This window comes from Bombina bombina, chromosome 4, assembly GCF_027579735.1.
Source record: "Bombina bombina isolate aBomBom1 chromosome 4, aBomBom1.pri, whole genome shotgun sequence".
In the NCBI taxonomy this organism is placed as follows: domain Eukaryota; kingdom Metazoa; phylum Chordata; class Amphibia; order Anura; family Bombinatoridae; genus Bombina; species Bombina bombina.
Genome location: NC_069502.1, coordinates 361678066 through 361694789, shown reverse-complemented (window position 1 = coordinate 361694789; position 16724 = coordinate 361678066). Strand labels below are relative to the sequence as shown.

Below are 16724 nucleotides of genomic sequence, written 5' to 3'. Positions count from 1 at the left end.
TTATGATTTATCCAAGTTAGAAACAAATCTCTAGTATTTTTTATTATTAATTGTACAACCCCAATTCAGAAAAAAAATAGTCATTTGAAAATTCCATTCACCCTGTACTATGTTGAAAACACATTATTAACACATTATTTGAGGTTTTACTTTGCAAATTTAATGTATTTTTGAACTTATACACTTATTTCAAATCTGATGACTGCAACACACTCCAAAAAAGTTGGGACAGTCAACTATTTACTACCTTTTCTTTTAATAACACTTATTAAGCGTTTGGGCACTGAAAACACCAGTTTAGCGAGTGGAATTCCCCTCCATTCATGCATTGTGCATGCCTTCAGCTGTGCAACTGTACAGGGGCCTTTGTTGCCTTATTTTGCGTTTTATAATGCGCCACACATTCTCAATCAGAGACAGGTCAGGACTGCAGGCCGGCCATGCTAGCACCTACACTCTGTGCTTATGCCACCATGTGATTGTAATCCAGGCAGAATGTGGTTTGGGGTTGACCTGCTGGAAAATGCAGGGACGTCCCTGGAAAAGACGACGTCTGGATGGCAGCATATGTTGCTCCAAAATGTATACATATCTTTCTACATTAATGGTGTCCTCACAGATGTACAAGTTACCCATGCAATGGGCACTGACACACCCTCATACCATGACAGATGCTGGCTTTTGGATCTGACGCAGATAACAGCTTGGATGCTCTTTTTCCTCTTTGTCCAGAGAACACGACAGCTGTGTTTTCTAAAAAGTATATAAAATGTTGACTTGTCGGACCACAAAACACGATTCCACTGTGCTGCTGTATATCTCAGAGAAGTCGGTGGCACTTCTGGACAATTTTGATTAGGGTTGCACCGATGCCATTTTTGTATGACTGAGTACAAGTACCGATACTTGTTTTCAAATACTCGCCGATACCAATTACCGATACTTTTTTTTATGTCATGTGACAGTTTACCAAGCACAATACAGACTAATTATTTAAGATTCCTTCTTTATAATTATAAAGGACTGTAATTCAAAAGACATTATGAAATAATAAAAAAGTTCACTGAACATGTTTATAAATGAAAAATATTACAATAAAATATAAAATTTAAAGGTGTGATGCAATTGGGTTGTAGGGCTGTTATATAACATCAATCTGACATTTGTATGGAGGTTCAACTCTAAGTTGAACAGTCTTTCACTTTCCAAACTACTGCATGGGGCAGAAATATATTTTTGGGCCATTTTAGCCAGAGCTGGAAATCTGTTTATTAACTGCCCAGTACTTCAGGGGTTTGTCTGAACGAGGTACAGTGATCTCTCCTACAATAATACAAATAACAGCAATTTGTATTGGCAGAACAGTAGTAAACAATTTTTAGTTTAGTTTTCACTCCAGTTTAAAATGAAATGGGAACATGCAGTTTGAAAAAACGCCACAAGATAACATATGGGTAGGAAGTGGAGGTATCGGTTTAAGTATCGGTGCATTTGCACGAGTACAAGTACTCATGCAAATACTTGGTATTGATACCGATACCGATACTAGTATCGGTATCGGTGCATCCCTAATTTTGATGTATGGCTTCTGCTTTGCATTGTAAAGCCTTAACTTACATCTGTGGATGTAGCGGCAAATCGTGTTGACTGACAAAGGTTTACCAAATTATTCCCCAGCCCATGTCAGGATATCCATTCATGACAGTTTTTAAAAAAGTAGTGTCTGAGGGATCAGAGATCACGCTCATTCATAAGTGGTTTTAGGCCTTGCCCTTTATGCACCTTTGATTCCTTGAATTTTTAATTATATTGGGCACTGTAGAAGGTGAAATGCCCAAAATCCTAACGATTTATCTTTGGGGAATGTTGTTCTCAAAGTGTTGGATTATTCGCCGACGCGTCTGTTGGCAGATCAGCGAGCCTCGATCCATCCTTGCTCTTGAAGGACTAGGCCTTTTTTTGGAAGCTCCTTATATACTATGATTACACAATTGCCTCATCTTTTTTACATCACCTTCTTATTTCAACTTGTCACATCGCTATTAGTCCTAAATTGCCCCTGTCCCAAGTTTTTTGGAACCTGTTGCTGTCACCAAATTAGAAATTAGTGTATATTTTAAAAAATACATTATATATTTTCAATATAATACAGGTTGGATTGAAATTTCAAATGACTCCTTTTGTTTGTTTTTTTGCATTTTCCATACTGTCCCAACTTTTTCGGAATAAGGTTTGTATTTGGTATTTAAAGCGATGTCATGACTTGATATTTACTTGATCTATGTGCCCCAATAAACAAACATACACATTTTTTACCTATTGAAGTATGTGTAAATTCACCTCCTATTTTTGCTTTTAATTCTTTTTGCACTTGCTGGCCCCCTTGGTGGTGTCTTTGGAGGCGTGTCATCTGACAAAAATTTTTACAATCAGATTCTTTGTCTTACGACTAATATTCATCTATGAGAGCTGTCTATAACGATCTTCCAGGCATGTGCAAGTTCTTAATGGATGCGCCTTGACTCTCCAACCTCATCATTGGTCATGCCAAAGTAATTAAGAAATATGCTTGTATATCACAAAGGAAACTATTGCATGCTACCTAACTTGTACCAGCACTCTGCACCAATAAACAATGAATCTTGTGTTTCAATTTTTACTTGGATAAACTTGAACACTGTGCGCATGCGCATTGCATTTTTCCTTCTCAGAAACGCACAGGGAGTTTTGGTGTATAGAGCGGGTGGGACAGCAATACACGTAACTTCTTTTGCTTTGTGTGAGGACAAAGGGGGTGGAGTCAAATGGCACCACTGAACTAAGAATAAAAATGTATTTTTAAAAAAGTATTTACAAATAAAAATGTCAGTACGTTTAGATTACATATAGTATAAAGAGTGTAGTTATAGTAATCAAACTACACAGTGTTTACCATCACTTAGTATATGTAATGGTATTTAAGTATAGCCATTTATTTATTTTACTTCTATTTAATGGACACATTAGTAGACAAAGTAGCATTATTCAGTTGATTACACTATTGTATAGAGTATAGTTGTCTTCTGTGGTTTCATAACATAATTTAACAGATTACCAGTGTATAGTTTGTTTCCCGTTGTTTCTGAATTTAAACATTGTGTATGTTTTCTTCATAAAGATTTCCCAATAATAAAATCTGTTTATGGGAATATTGTTTGTATATGGGGAATATGAAACATGAATTGTCTTTAAATTGCTTTTGAATTCTACAGTTCATGCTGTTTAACCGTAAGTTTACATATGTTTTTTTCTTCTTCTTCAGATGAATGATAAAAAGCTGCCTGAAGCAGAACATGAACTTGCAGATCCACTGAGAAAAGAGGTTAAGAATGGGGTTGAAATTCAACAGACAGAAACTAAGAAGCAGGATGATAAAACAGATCCAGTGCACAATACAGAGCCCCCCACTGAACATCCTGTGGAAGTAGAGGAGGAACACAAGAAGGAATTAGAAGAGGAAGAAATGGAGCAGGCTGGAAAGCCAGAACGGTTGGTAGAAGAACAAGATCAAGTTCAAGAAGAACAAGAGCATGAAAGACAATCAGATGACGACCAAAGAATACACCAAAAAGAGGAAGAGACCAATCACTTGCAGGAACATGCTGAGGTGAGACAGAACACAACTGTGTTTTTATTTGTTTGTTTTTCATTTTTCCTCCTGATTATTCTTTGAAAATAATAGTAATAATCAACTAGCTTGATAATCAGTTGGTGTATTTTAATGAAAGAAATATATAATAGTAATAAGAATAGTATTATTATTATTATATTGTGTTGTTATTAGTACTAATACACTAGTAATAATAGCAGAAGTAATAATAATAATCAGTTTTTCTGTGTCAAACATTTACAGTTATGTACTACTTGGAGTTAAAAGGAAAATTAAATATCTCTTGTTTTGCGTAAAAAAAAAATGTGCTTGTTACACGCTCCTTAGGAGACCTCATGATGTTGCAAACCATATAGATGATTTATAATGCACAAAAAGAGGTTGCACTCCAGTATGATGGTAAAAGTGCAGAAATTATAGCATACAGCAACGTTTTGGGGCTCCTGCTCCTTTGCATAAATCATCTATATGTGATAATTTGTAGCATTTTTAGGTTACAAAATTATCTTTTTATTTTCTTTAGGAAGCACAGCAGAGCAGTTTTTTAATGCAAAAAAAACAAGAGTTGTTTAATGTCCACTTAAGCTGTAACTTCAAAATGTTGGTTTAATCGCCTTTGTGTTTCTGATTAACATTATTATGCTTTGTACAGGTTTTAATAGTTTTTAATAATTTAAAAGTGTGATTTGAGCAATATTTAAACTTTTTATTAAACCAGGAAACGGTTAAGTGGTCATTAGGATCAAAAACCATGAATAAACATTGAAGTAGAACAAAACTTTACAAATAACCAAGATGTGCAATTGAAAACTTGCCAAAATGTGTTATCAAGGGGTTAAGGCTATTGAAATAGAACAGTCTGAAAATTATGAGAAATACTTTCATAAAAAGTGATTTCTAATGTCTTATGCATCAATACTACTGCTAGAATCTCTTAATACATAGTATTTCTGGAGATTATACGCCTCTTGAGAACTGGATAATAACCAGGTATTTGAATGGACCGGAGGGGCCAAGACTTTGAAAAACAGACTGTTCCAAAGGGTTGGAATAGACCCCATTATTTGTAGGAACTTCTGTATAAGAAAACCTGCCTCTTTTAATGGATTGAAATAGACCTAATTATTTTTAAGATCACACTTATAAAAGTAGTTTATTGACAAAGTAAGAAACCTTAAGCCATCCACTTCATTTCACGCTTGTTAAGGTGCAAAAGGTTTTTGCCTCCCGCAAGGAGTGAGATGAATTCAGAAGTGCCGATCTACACATTGTTGAGAGGTGTGCTCTAACCGATCTGAGACCCACTTCTCCCCTCAGAGTGCATAGGAAGGGCAGAGGAGAAGGCAGGAGTTTCAGCCAGGCAGTATTTATCTTTTGATTATCAACCAATATGATGTAGAAGCAATGTCTTTTATAATGTATAAACTCTAAGTAAAAAGGGTTAAAGAAGGATAGACTTCCCTTGTGATATTGTCTGAATAAAATCTTATCCCAATCCCCCTGTTTTTATCATATCTGAATAAACGCAGCCCAGGTGTCTACAATGCAGTGTATGGAATTATGTTGGCGCTGTCTATTCCAGACTCTGCTGTTTTGCTTTCCAGGCAAAATCTTCAATCAGAAGAACCTCTGAAGAGACAACCGATTATTCTCAGCTGTATTGCACTTTGTTGGTTGTCTCTTCATTGGGGTCCGGCTGATTGAAGATTTTGCCTGGAAAGAGCAAGTGATTTTCTTTTCCCATTATGGAGATGCCACTAACCTCTCAGGTGTAATTTGGGCATGCTAGCCAAGCCCCTGTTTACAGTGTGCTGCTCCTTGTCCAATTCTTACCAAATCCTTGGCACTGTGCTTGCAAAGCCTCAAATGGCTTGTCTACTGGAAGATGACCATGGTAGATAAAGGTACTGACAATGCACCTTAATAGTCCACAGGCTATCAGTATAAACATGTACACATGCTTCACATAGCCTGGGAACATAGTCGCATACACCAAACAGATTCTAGAACAGTTATGGGCACTTGCAGCTGTAGCTTGCATTTGCTGTTAAATATATAGTTTTTGCACAAAAGTCTAATCTCCACTGGGACATTTCCCTCTTAGTGTGGTGGCCATTTTATGAGACACATAAATCAGTCTCTAGGACCAGTGGATCAAATTAACCCTTATATCCTGCAGCACCCAACATTAATCAAAACAGGCATTTGAAAAACAAATGCACTTAAAGTGACAGTACATTTGGCCAAACGAGGGTGACACAGGTCCTTTATAATTTCCATAGGCAAACAAAAAAACACAGAAATGTACTGCATTCTCAAACTGGACTGGATACACATCCCATGACCCTGCAAAACTCAGAGCCCTAGGTGCTCACTAGCACTCACAGGCAGCTGAACAGCTTTCAGTGACTAAGGCATTTATAAAGATATATAGTGATATATTTCTATAATTTTATTTAGTTCAATGTTTTACTGACAGATGTTTATTAATCATATATGGATTTTATCTTGAAAGAGCTGGATTACAACAATAAGCAAATTAATTTCCCTAAAATACTATGCAAACTGTCTAATCTTATTAAATATATAAAAACAGATTTGGTCAAAAACACAAGGACTGCCCACTTTATTTTTTTATTAATAACTTTGGTTTTAAAGGATGGCTGTGCAGGGAACATCTTCTTGCCATCCTCCATAAACATCATTTTTATTATTCTCTACATGGTAAACAGGGAGAAACCAGAGGTCATTCCTAGTATTTGCGTAGCTGCTCGTATATTTGACATCATGTTGGGAATGGTGATGCCACACACACAATAATAAAATCTCCAAATTGTTGTCATTTACCTAATGTCTTAATTGTATGTGCGATAATGTCTACAAAAAAACCCTCAACCCCTAAAAACAATATTCAGCACACAGGTGTCATTACCCTCTAAGATGGCTGCCTTCTAATTTCATTACCTTTTGTCTTACAAGTGGTTTTCACAGTAACCGTAATCATCTGGGAAAACCTCTAGCCTACGTTTGTTGGGTTATTAGTTTAGGCTCACAGATCTATGTTTCCTTTTTGTAGTTATCCAAGCTAATGAGAGAACTGCATATACATTGTTGTAAAAATCTATATAGCATTTTTTCTTTATGTGATTTTTGTTTTGTTACTTCTTGTAATTATTTCTGTTATGCTAAGTGAGTTCTGACAGTGTTAGATCCATAAATACCTGGCCAAAAGAATGGTCATATCTCTCTGAAATCAGAATTCTATGTAATTTTATGTTCTATTTATTTATAAATACATATTTCTATATATGTCTGATGGTATTTTATCATTTTGTTGTATGGTTAGATATTTTGTTCCTACTAGTTTTCTGCGTAAAGTTCAAGGTGACGCAAAGTAAAAATAAGGAAAATATCTTTCAAGTTTGTTATTCATTTTGATTTAAATATATAAGATTTATAGATTGCATTGTTTTGAGAAGATAAATAGATATAAAATGTGGATCTGTAAAGTGTTTAATTGAAATAGTTAGGAAATAATCATCATAGGCTGGTACACAAAAATTATACTTATTGCATTTCATATGGTGCCTTTGGCTATTTTGGAGAATATATCAAACTAAAGTTATTTTTTAAAAGTGCTGCAAAACAGCATAGGGCTTGTGTGATGAACTCATTGAAATTGACTGGCACAGGGATGTGAAATGGCTTAGCAGTGAATGGCTAAACATATTGGCAATGCAGAGTGCTAAATATTTTACGTTTATTGCATTAAGAACATGTATACAATAGAAAGTGTTTCGGTACTGGATTCACTGGTTTTATTTACCAATTACAATGTTTCCTTTGTCTATGCAATCATTTCCATAATTATTGTAAGGATTTACTTTTTATGTTTTTTATTTGATGGTACAGAGTGATCACACCAGTAAGCCTGATCATAAATATAAATCGGCTTACGAGGAGCAGTTGGAACAGCAGCAGCTGGCAGCCCGGCAAGTTGAAGAAGCCAGACACCTTAAAGAGCAGCAGGAATCATTACATCAGCAAAGGCTACAGGACCACTTCCTGCGACAACAGCAACTTCAAGAAAAAGAGCTTGTGCTGCAGAGGCAAAATAAATACAAGGAAGAACAACTTGCAGAAGACTTAAGGTACAAACACACACACACATACATATATATATATATATATATATATATATATATATATATATATATAGGTAATAGAAGACAGCACTCGCTGGGCTTAAGGATAAGCAATAGAAGCTTTTATTTGCGTGATGTTTCGGGGACAGCTCCCCTTCATCAGACCAGTGAGTGCTGTCTTCTATTACCTTTATCTCTATATATACACATGTGTTATACCTGTCTATAGCAGTGTGTGTGAATATTGTGTTGTTACTATTACAGGAGACAAGCACAGTATGATAAAATTGATCATGATATTGTACAAGGAGAAGAGGAGCAGCAGCTGCCAGAAGAAGGTGGAGAAGGTGGAGGTAGGTTTTAGTGAAATGACTTCCTATCACACTTAGACTACACATATATGGAAATAGAACACAAGCCGTTCTGCATTCTAGTATGTATTTTACCTTAAGACTTTGTAAGTATATTAAAGGTTAGAATACAGGTATACATTACAATGTAAATCATTTTAAATATCTTTATTTTCTGTTGTATGACTCGCGGTATTCTCATGAGAATTTGCCTGCATTTTTTTAAATTTTGAAGTACAAAAATTTGTAAGAAACCGCTAATAGTAACATTAGTTACTAATAAGCGATGCTGTCTTTTTCATTGGTAGAATTCTTCAGGGTGCTTTGCTCTCCCATGTATATCCACCTATGTTAAATCTGTTTCTACCTAAATCAGTGCAGTATGCTCGATACTGCAAGGAACCTCCCACTCTTTATTGTGGTCTTGTCATGCAGACCCCTGAGAGTATTGATGATGAGTATGAATTATGGTGAATACTCTTTGTTGTCCCCTTTCATTCTGGTACTGGTACTTTCCTATTTCCTGTGTGTCATGACTGGATTGTTTTGTGAGGTTTTTCCAGCCATATCTGCTCAGAGCAATCCAGTCCCTGCAGCTTTGCTTCAGCAGCTTCTAGGTTGTATGTCTTGTGTTATTCATATCTGTTATTTTATAAGTAAGGGTGAGTAAAAACTTTCCACAATAAATAAGATTGTGCAAAAAGAATTTGTGTAGCATGTTCAGACCAGTTAGTAAAAATCATCAGCCTGTAATATACTCACATTTAAATGTGATTCAGAGATTATCATGTTTTCTTTTGCTTTTATATCCATTTTATATAGAGACATTAATGGATGTGCAGACTCTGCTTAGATGAATTCATTTGGGCAGTGTGATATACTTGTGCATTCAGCTCATTTATAATACCTGTGTTTTTTTATGGATGATGGGTAACAAATAATCTCGGACCAAAGGGAGTCAGCATATATAAGATTTAATAAACAGAGATAATTCAACAATGAAATGTAACTATGGGGTAGATCACAATAGAAACGTTTATCTATAAAAAATCCCCATATACTTTTAATGTTGAAATCTGTAGTAAACTCGTTGGATGAAGAACTATTATTGATTGTCTCCTTTATCAAAGTTACGCCCCGATTTATCAGATCTAATAAATGCAGTACAGGCAATAAACATTTACTGTATAGTTAGTAGGTAACGCTCTGAAGATGAAGAACACAGCAAAAAAAAAATAATACATCAAGTATATGGTCAATAGCTCAAGTGTTTCCCCACTGAATGGACTCTTGACTAATAGCCTCATCCCTTCTCATATATACATAGTTTAACAGAGACAAATATACACTGCTCTCCTTGTGATCTTTTTATGGTTAAAGTAAAAGATAATAAAAGAAGAAAACTTACCACGGCCACCCTCTACAAGGGAAGTAACATAATTTTGTTGTTTCTAGTAACTTTAGAATAAAAGCACCCAATCACATCCTCTCTCGCCTTTGGTACAAAATAATCCTTACTATCCCTTATAACCTGCTTTTTAGGTGATTCCAGAATAGTGATGAAGAACAAGGCCCCTCCACAAATTAGGTAGCCTTTCACTTGTGAAGTATGTTTTTTTTTTCCCAAGATATGGTGAGTCCACAGCTTCATCAATTACTGTTGGCAACATCACTCCTGGCCAGCAGGAGGAGGCAAAGAGCACCACAGTCAAACTGTTAAGTATCACTTCCCTTCCCACAAACCCCAGTTATTCTCTTTGCCTTCAGTGCAAGGAGGAAGTGAAGTTTTGGTGTCTGAAGTAGATTTGATTTATTTCACTTCAATCAAGATTTTATTATTTTGAAAGCCAGAGTAGGTTTGTTCTTATCTTTCTTTTCAAGATTGGGTTTAGCCGTACTACACTCTAGTCTCTTCAGTAGGGCAGTGGTGGCTTTTAAGCAGTTAGGAACTTGTAAGTTGGGCCTTGCTGCGTTTTCCTAACATTGTTGCTGCCATAATATAGAAAGCCAGAGTAGGTTTACTCTGTTCTTTCTTTTTTCTACAAGTCTCTGTGAGGAGCGGCGTCCTCTCATGCCGTGTAGGCTGTCATCCTGCCGGACGGATAGATACAGGTAAGTTCTGTGTCTTCTATATATGGGGACTTGCACTGTTAGCAGATTTGGACTGCAATTTATCTGGGACATCTATATATCCTTGGGTAGGATATTTTAGGCGGGACACAAGCACTAGTTGTGACAAGAGACTAGGGGTTTATAATTTAATGTATACATTTTTTCCCTAACTGTTTATATTGGCTCATGAGTGTTATTGTTAAAGAGACTCATTAAGGGTTAATGATTTCTCTATTTTATTTTTAGCCCTTATTGTTATTATCTTTGAACTGTAACTTATTTTATTAAGGTTCTTCGCAGTTTTCTGCTGAGTATTTTTAACTTAGCAATATAACATAGGGGCGGCGCCAGTATGGGTTTTCTAGAGCAGAGCGAAAATCACATGGGACAAGTGTTTTCTCGGCTGACAGACTGAAGCAAGAGGTTAGTTAGTAGCTAACCTTCTTTTCTGTGCCGAACTTGTATGCCCGCCTTCGTCTGTATAGCGGAGAAGCGCCATTTTTGGCTCGCTCTGAGACAGTCATGTGACCATGCCCCATTTCTTCTCCGTTAGAGCGGAACGTTTCTATGTAAATGGATCTGCCGGACAGTTTAATCTTTCAGTGATATGTCTTTTTTTCTTAAAGATTTGCTCACTGTGTTATTTTTCATTATATATCTTGTCATGGGCTGTGACAGCTATCTCAGACACGTTCATTAGGTCCCTTATGTATATGGGCATAATTCCTCTAGCAGAGATTTTCATCAATAAAATGTGACTCTGATGTCTAGGGGTAATCATCCTGTATTTGATTTCATTCCAGCCTAGGATGGGTCAATATTTGTCACATAGTTACTTGGGGCATATTTTTCATAAGCCTGGAACTGAGGTCTGTTTCTATACTTGATTGTTGTCTCTTGATATTCAGAAGATACAACATCCAGGTGTACCCCATTCCTTTTCTAACAGGTATATTAATATTTAAAAGCTGGGACATGGGTGTCTTTGTGTCTTTTATTTAGTCTGGTTATCCTCTGTGGCACAAATTGTTTGAATTTACGTGCTGCATGATTTGAGAAATTTTTAATCACTGAGCCTAATGACTTAGGATGATGCTGTTCAGGCAATCCCGCGGCTCTCTCTTCTTTTAAATCCCAAGCCTCAATGGTGTCACATGCAGTGCCCCACGGTTCCTCTCAATCTCCTAGAGCAGTGTATTTGTCTGCAGAATTTACGGCCCAGGTATCTTCTGCACTATCTGGGACATTATCTGCTTTTCCTATACTAATGGAAATCGCAAGATGAAAATTAGAGATTCAGATAGTAAGGTTTCTGTACCTCCTGCTGATACACTGGTTGTCCTTCCTCATAGGTTTGATGAGGAGAATACATTGGTAGCCTCTGAGGGTGAAATCTCAGATTCAGACAGTATAATTCCTTCATCCGATGCTGAAGTTGTATCCTTCAGATTAAGCTTGAACACCTTTGTGTATTGTTGAAGAAGGTTTTGTCTACTTTGGAGTGACTCCGTTGTCAACCCTAAAGAATCTAGTAAACTTTATAAGGATTCCTCTGTGGAAGTTTTTCCTGTTCCAGACTGTGCTAGGAGATTGTTCACAGGAATGGGAGAAGTTAGGGTTTCCTTTTTTTGCCCATCTCCAGTCTTTAAAAAGATGTTTCCTGTCGCTGTCGCTATTAAATACAGTGCACGGTGCCTTAGTAGTAGGGCACTCCTACTCTGGCTAAGATAACTACGATTCCTAGAAAGGATAGCTGTTCTCTTCAGGATCAATGGCTGGGGGCTTACATGGAAGCTTGTATTTCCACTATGTCAAGTGCGGCATCTTATTGGTGCGATGCCTTGAAGTGATTCCAATTTGGTAGAGACTCCTTTGAGGAGATGCAGTACAGAATTAAGGCGCTTGCGCTAGACAATTCTTTTATTTCTGTTGCTACCATACAAGATTTTCAGCCGGGAGTCAAGATATCTGGCTTTGCTGTGGTAGCCCACAGGTCGTTGTGGTCAGTGGATTTTCTCCCCTGAGTCAAAGTTTCTGGTACTTACGTACAAGGGTAAGATCTTGATTGGTCCTGATCTGACAGAAATAGTTTTGATATTACGGGTGGAAAAGGGTCTTTCTACCACGAGACAAGATGATTAGACTTAAAGGAGTTTGCCCCCCAATCCGGGATCGGTCCAAGTGGGGGGTTGAATCTCTCTGAATGGATATGCGATGTCCCAGATAGGTTGTGGACATAATATCTCAAGGTTACTACATAGTAATGATTCCTCCCCTCCCTGAGGCAGGTTCGTTCTCTCAATTTTATCGGCAGACCAGATAACAGTGAGGCATGTTTGTAGTGCATTTGGTACTTCTCTCCCCTGTGAGTGATAGTTCCAGTTCCTGTAAGGGAACATGGTCTAGGATTTTTTTAATTCCTGTTTGTGGTTCCTGAAAAAGAAGGAATTTTCATCCTATGGTAGACCTTAAGTATCTCAGCAAGCAGTCTCAGGGTACCGTTCTTAAAATGGAAACCAGTGGTTCCATTCTTCCTTTGATCTAGGAGGGCCAGTTCATGGTGACCATAGTCCTGGAGGACGCGTATTTTCAAGTTTCTGAGTTTGCTTGTTGAAAGGATGGCGCCTGAACTATAATCACGTCCAAGATCTCTGAGAGCCATGGCAAGACCAAAGGAAAGAGCCACAAACTAAAAATGTTTGACAGAAAGGCAAAACTCAGAAACTTGAAAATACGCGTCCTCCAGGACTATGGTCACCATGATTGTATGCTTAGTTCTGTCTAAGCGTGGTTTTTCTGAATCGATCATTGAGACCATGATTCAGGCTTGCAAGCCTGTTACTGGTAACTTTTACCATAAGGTATGGCGTAAATTCCCTGTTTGGTAAGATTTCCAGGACTACTCTTGGATGTAGGGTCAGGTTTCCTAGGGGTTTTGCCCTTCTCCGGGATGGTCTGGAGGACGGTTTGTCAGTCAGTTCTCTGAAGGGTCAGATTTCCTTGTTACCTTTTTTTTACACAAGCGTCTGGCGTATGTGCCAGACGTGTAACTTTTTTGTCAGACCCTGGTTAATATCAGGCCTTTGTTTAAGTCTGTTGCTCCTCTTGGAGTTTTAACTTTGTTGTAAGATTTTGCAGCAGGCTCAGTTTGAGCCATAGCATTCCATAGTTTGTTTTTTAAAAAAAAAAACTTCTTCTGTTTTGGTTTGTTTTCTCTGTATCAGAAAGCTACTGCTACTTCTCTTTTCTCTTCTTGGGCTTTCAAAGATGAAGCTTCTGTGGAACAGATTTGCAGGGCTGCAACTTGGTCTTTCTTACATACTTTTTCCTATTTTTATAAATTTGATTCTTTTGCTTCTGCTGAGGCTTCTTTTGGGAGAAAGGTTATTCAAGCCGTGGTGCCTTCTGTTTAGGTCTGCCGCCTATCTTTTTTTTTTTTCTCAAATTCTTTTTATTAAAGAAACATAGGTACAGTTTAACAAATGTATTCTTACAAAGATGAAAATTATAGACAATTCATAAATCACGAAAGTCCTTTGTTGATGTTCAAAATATAGAAGACCCCGTAAGAATAGCTTTATCCGGATAGTCAGATATCAGTTCATGTATACCCCATGTTTCTTATTTTTGTATATCAACAAATAAAACATCTTAACCAAACTAAACACATATTCTAAACACAACCCTAATTGACTCAAAGATGCCATATGTAAGCCACCCCCCTTATCCATATATATAGACTAGTCAACAATTTATATGCTATCCAATATCACAAAATAAACACGGTGGTGCATTTAATTAATCAATGGGCCTGATGAAGCTCAGCTAAGAACAGTTCTCATAAGCAGATATGAGTCTTTACCCTCAATAAATTTACCCTCAATAAACAGTGGGCCAGCCTTAAGATAAGAAGATATAACTGTACAGTGTGATATGTGAAGGGACAAAATCCTTTAGAATGAAGTAACCTATATAAAAATTAGTGCCTGAATGGGTGTTTACAGGAATGTTTCGGTTTCCTAGGTGTGTCTGAGGGGAGTGATATTGGCGGTATTCGCATTATCAGCCTAAATATGTTTTTTTCTAGAAAATATGGGCTGAGCTAAATTACAATGAAAATAAGTTACAGCTGTCACATATAGATTGTGTTGCAAGTGATTTACAATACATACAATGGACCACATTACTGGGGATAACCAAAGTATACATGAGATATCCATTAGCAGAGGAATGGAACTGTTTCAGAACAAGCCACTACTTTCTACAGAAGTACACATAGATATTGAGGAATCTTTAATCTGCGGAGGTTCATTTGTATTTTGTCAATGAGGGAACAACAATAAAATAATAATAAAACTATAACCAAGCACATACACAACCGCACCACACAGCATCCAACAGACATACTTATAGGGTGGGGTTAATTTATGGATGTTGGGTATTCTACAGTTAAATCCAGACTGGCTGGTGTGGGTAAAACAACTAGGACCAACCATATATGTAACACAAATCCCCACCTTATATTGGATGGTGCTAAACAAATGCATCCAGATACTTAAAAGTGTTAGATATTCCGCCCTTGTGCAATAGCTAGGGGGATAAGCATGGAATCAATGTAGGTGTTAACCAGGTATATGCTTCCAAGTTGTAATGTGGGATTGGGGGAGAAACAGTAAGGACCTTTCCCTGACCAACCCAAAAGGAAATCTTGTTAGGGTTAGAAACTGTATTATGTAGGTACTGTATAGGCATTGCACAGGTAGAAAGATTTTAGGAGACTTAAATAAGTGGGTATGCTCAAACTGGGATGGCGACAATCTAAGTAGCCCTTGCTATAGTTATTAGCAAAATGGCTGCTGCAGAAATAAGGTATATGACACCTAAAAAATTACATAAAAAAGTTCAAAGTTGTACCGGATCTAAATTTACAACAAATATTGCGATAGGACATGTGGTAGGTGATAAATGAGAATGTAAAACAGTGATTTCAAAAATATGAGCAGTATTGGCCAATTCCTAGTTATATTGCCAAGGATTTTTCACCGTTTGCCCCCTAAACCTTCTAATTTTAAATTTTAATTAAACTTAAATTAAATTAAACGAACCCCAACTCAAACTATCAAGGAAAATAACAAAACATAAGACAATTTTACATAGAAACAGACAGCTCTTTCTGCAAAGAAGGGGTCAAAGCGTGATATGTCTGACTGCCGCCTGTGTGAGGTGCACTGAAATACTAACAGGGTCAATAGCAAGCTTTATGGAAATTACACAGTGAGCTCAAAAGCAAAGAGCTATCAAGGCTGACAGAGTATAATAAAGTCGTGGTTATAAAATAAAATAACTAGCTAACCAGGCGAACGCACAACACTAATCATAGATTGTCCCAGACATACATTTTCCCCCACTGTGGATCAGTGTTAAGTGAGCATCAGGCATGATGGTATATGTGATAGTCCGGGAGAGAGGCATCATCCTATGCCTCTTGCTTTACGAGTGAATCCGGGCACGCCCGAGGAACAACAGTCAGGCAGCCAGGTTGCTCGATGAGCAGAATAGCATGTAAGAGGTAATCCACCTAGATCTGCAACCGAGGCCAAAGCAGCAGTCAGATGAGCCACATGGGGGGGCGGCAAGCTGCGCTTTAGATGAACAGTCAGTTCCATGACACTGCCCGACCAGATCATCTGAACATCAAGCTCTGGAGCCGGGATCAACAGTTGGTGAGTCAATAGAGGTGCCAGCAGGCTCTCTTCTAGTCCGGTTCTCGATTCAATAACGGACCCCACTAGATGTATAGCAGGAGAAGCTGTGCCGCTTACCGATAGTTGTGGAGACTTGTGGCTATCAGTAGGAAACAAGGATGTGACGGTACTTGTAATAGGTTTATTGGCTGGCCTCTCCCGGTGTCCAGATTGTGTCTCGGTTGACAACATTGCGCACAAGTCAGCGCAGGAGTGCAAGAGCCTCTCTGGCTTAGGCAAAAACACAGCCTGTAGTCCCGCTAGAATGAGGGAGTCAGCAGAGCCTTCTTTGGCGGTGAGGATAACCATTGTTAATAAACAGGAGCTTTGTTAGGGAACAGGAACTTGGTTATATGTATATACAATGTGGCGTTGATATTCCCGCCACAGTGCCCAACGGCTTTATTCTTTAAAATGACGTTCCGGGGTAGAAGAGCTGTTAATCCTTCTGTCTGCCAAGTATTCCCGGACAGCTTGCCTGTTAAGGGAGATGCAGATGGCGTGGATAAGTGGCTGCTATATTCGAGTTAGAAATAGTTTTCCTCAGAGCTGTTGAAGCTTGCAGCCATCTTGTAGAGCCGCCCACCGGAAGTCGTCTGCCGCCTATCTTGTCCCTCCCTATTCATCTGTGTCCTCTAGCTTGGGTATTGGTTCCAAACAGTAATTGATGATGCCATGGACTCACCATATCTTAGGAAAGAAAAGAAAATGTATGCTTACCTGA

General features: G+C 37.8%; 1 protein-coding gene across 2 annotated transcripts in view; it reads left to right on the top strand.

The window, feature by feature from the left end:
* Positions 1–16724, top strand: part of GOLIM4 (golgi integral membrane protein 4) — a 353609-nt gene that overhangs the window by 247722 nt on the left and 89163 nt on the right. For both annotated transcript variants that reach the window (XM_053710118.1, XM_053710117.1), the window contains exons 9-11: positions 3302–3646; positions 7562–7800; positions 8059–8147. In XM_053710118.1, coding sequence (XP_053566093.1) covers positions 3302–3646; positions 7562–7800; positions 8059–8147 — 673 coding nt within the window. The remainder of the gene's footprint in view (positions 1–3301; positions 3647–7561; positions 7801–8058; positions 8148–16724) is intronic.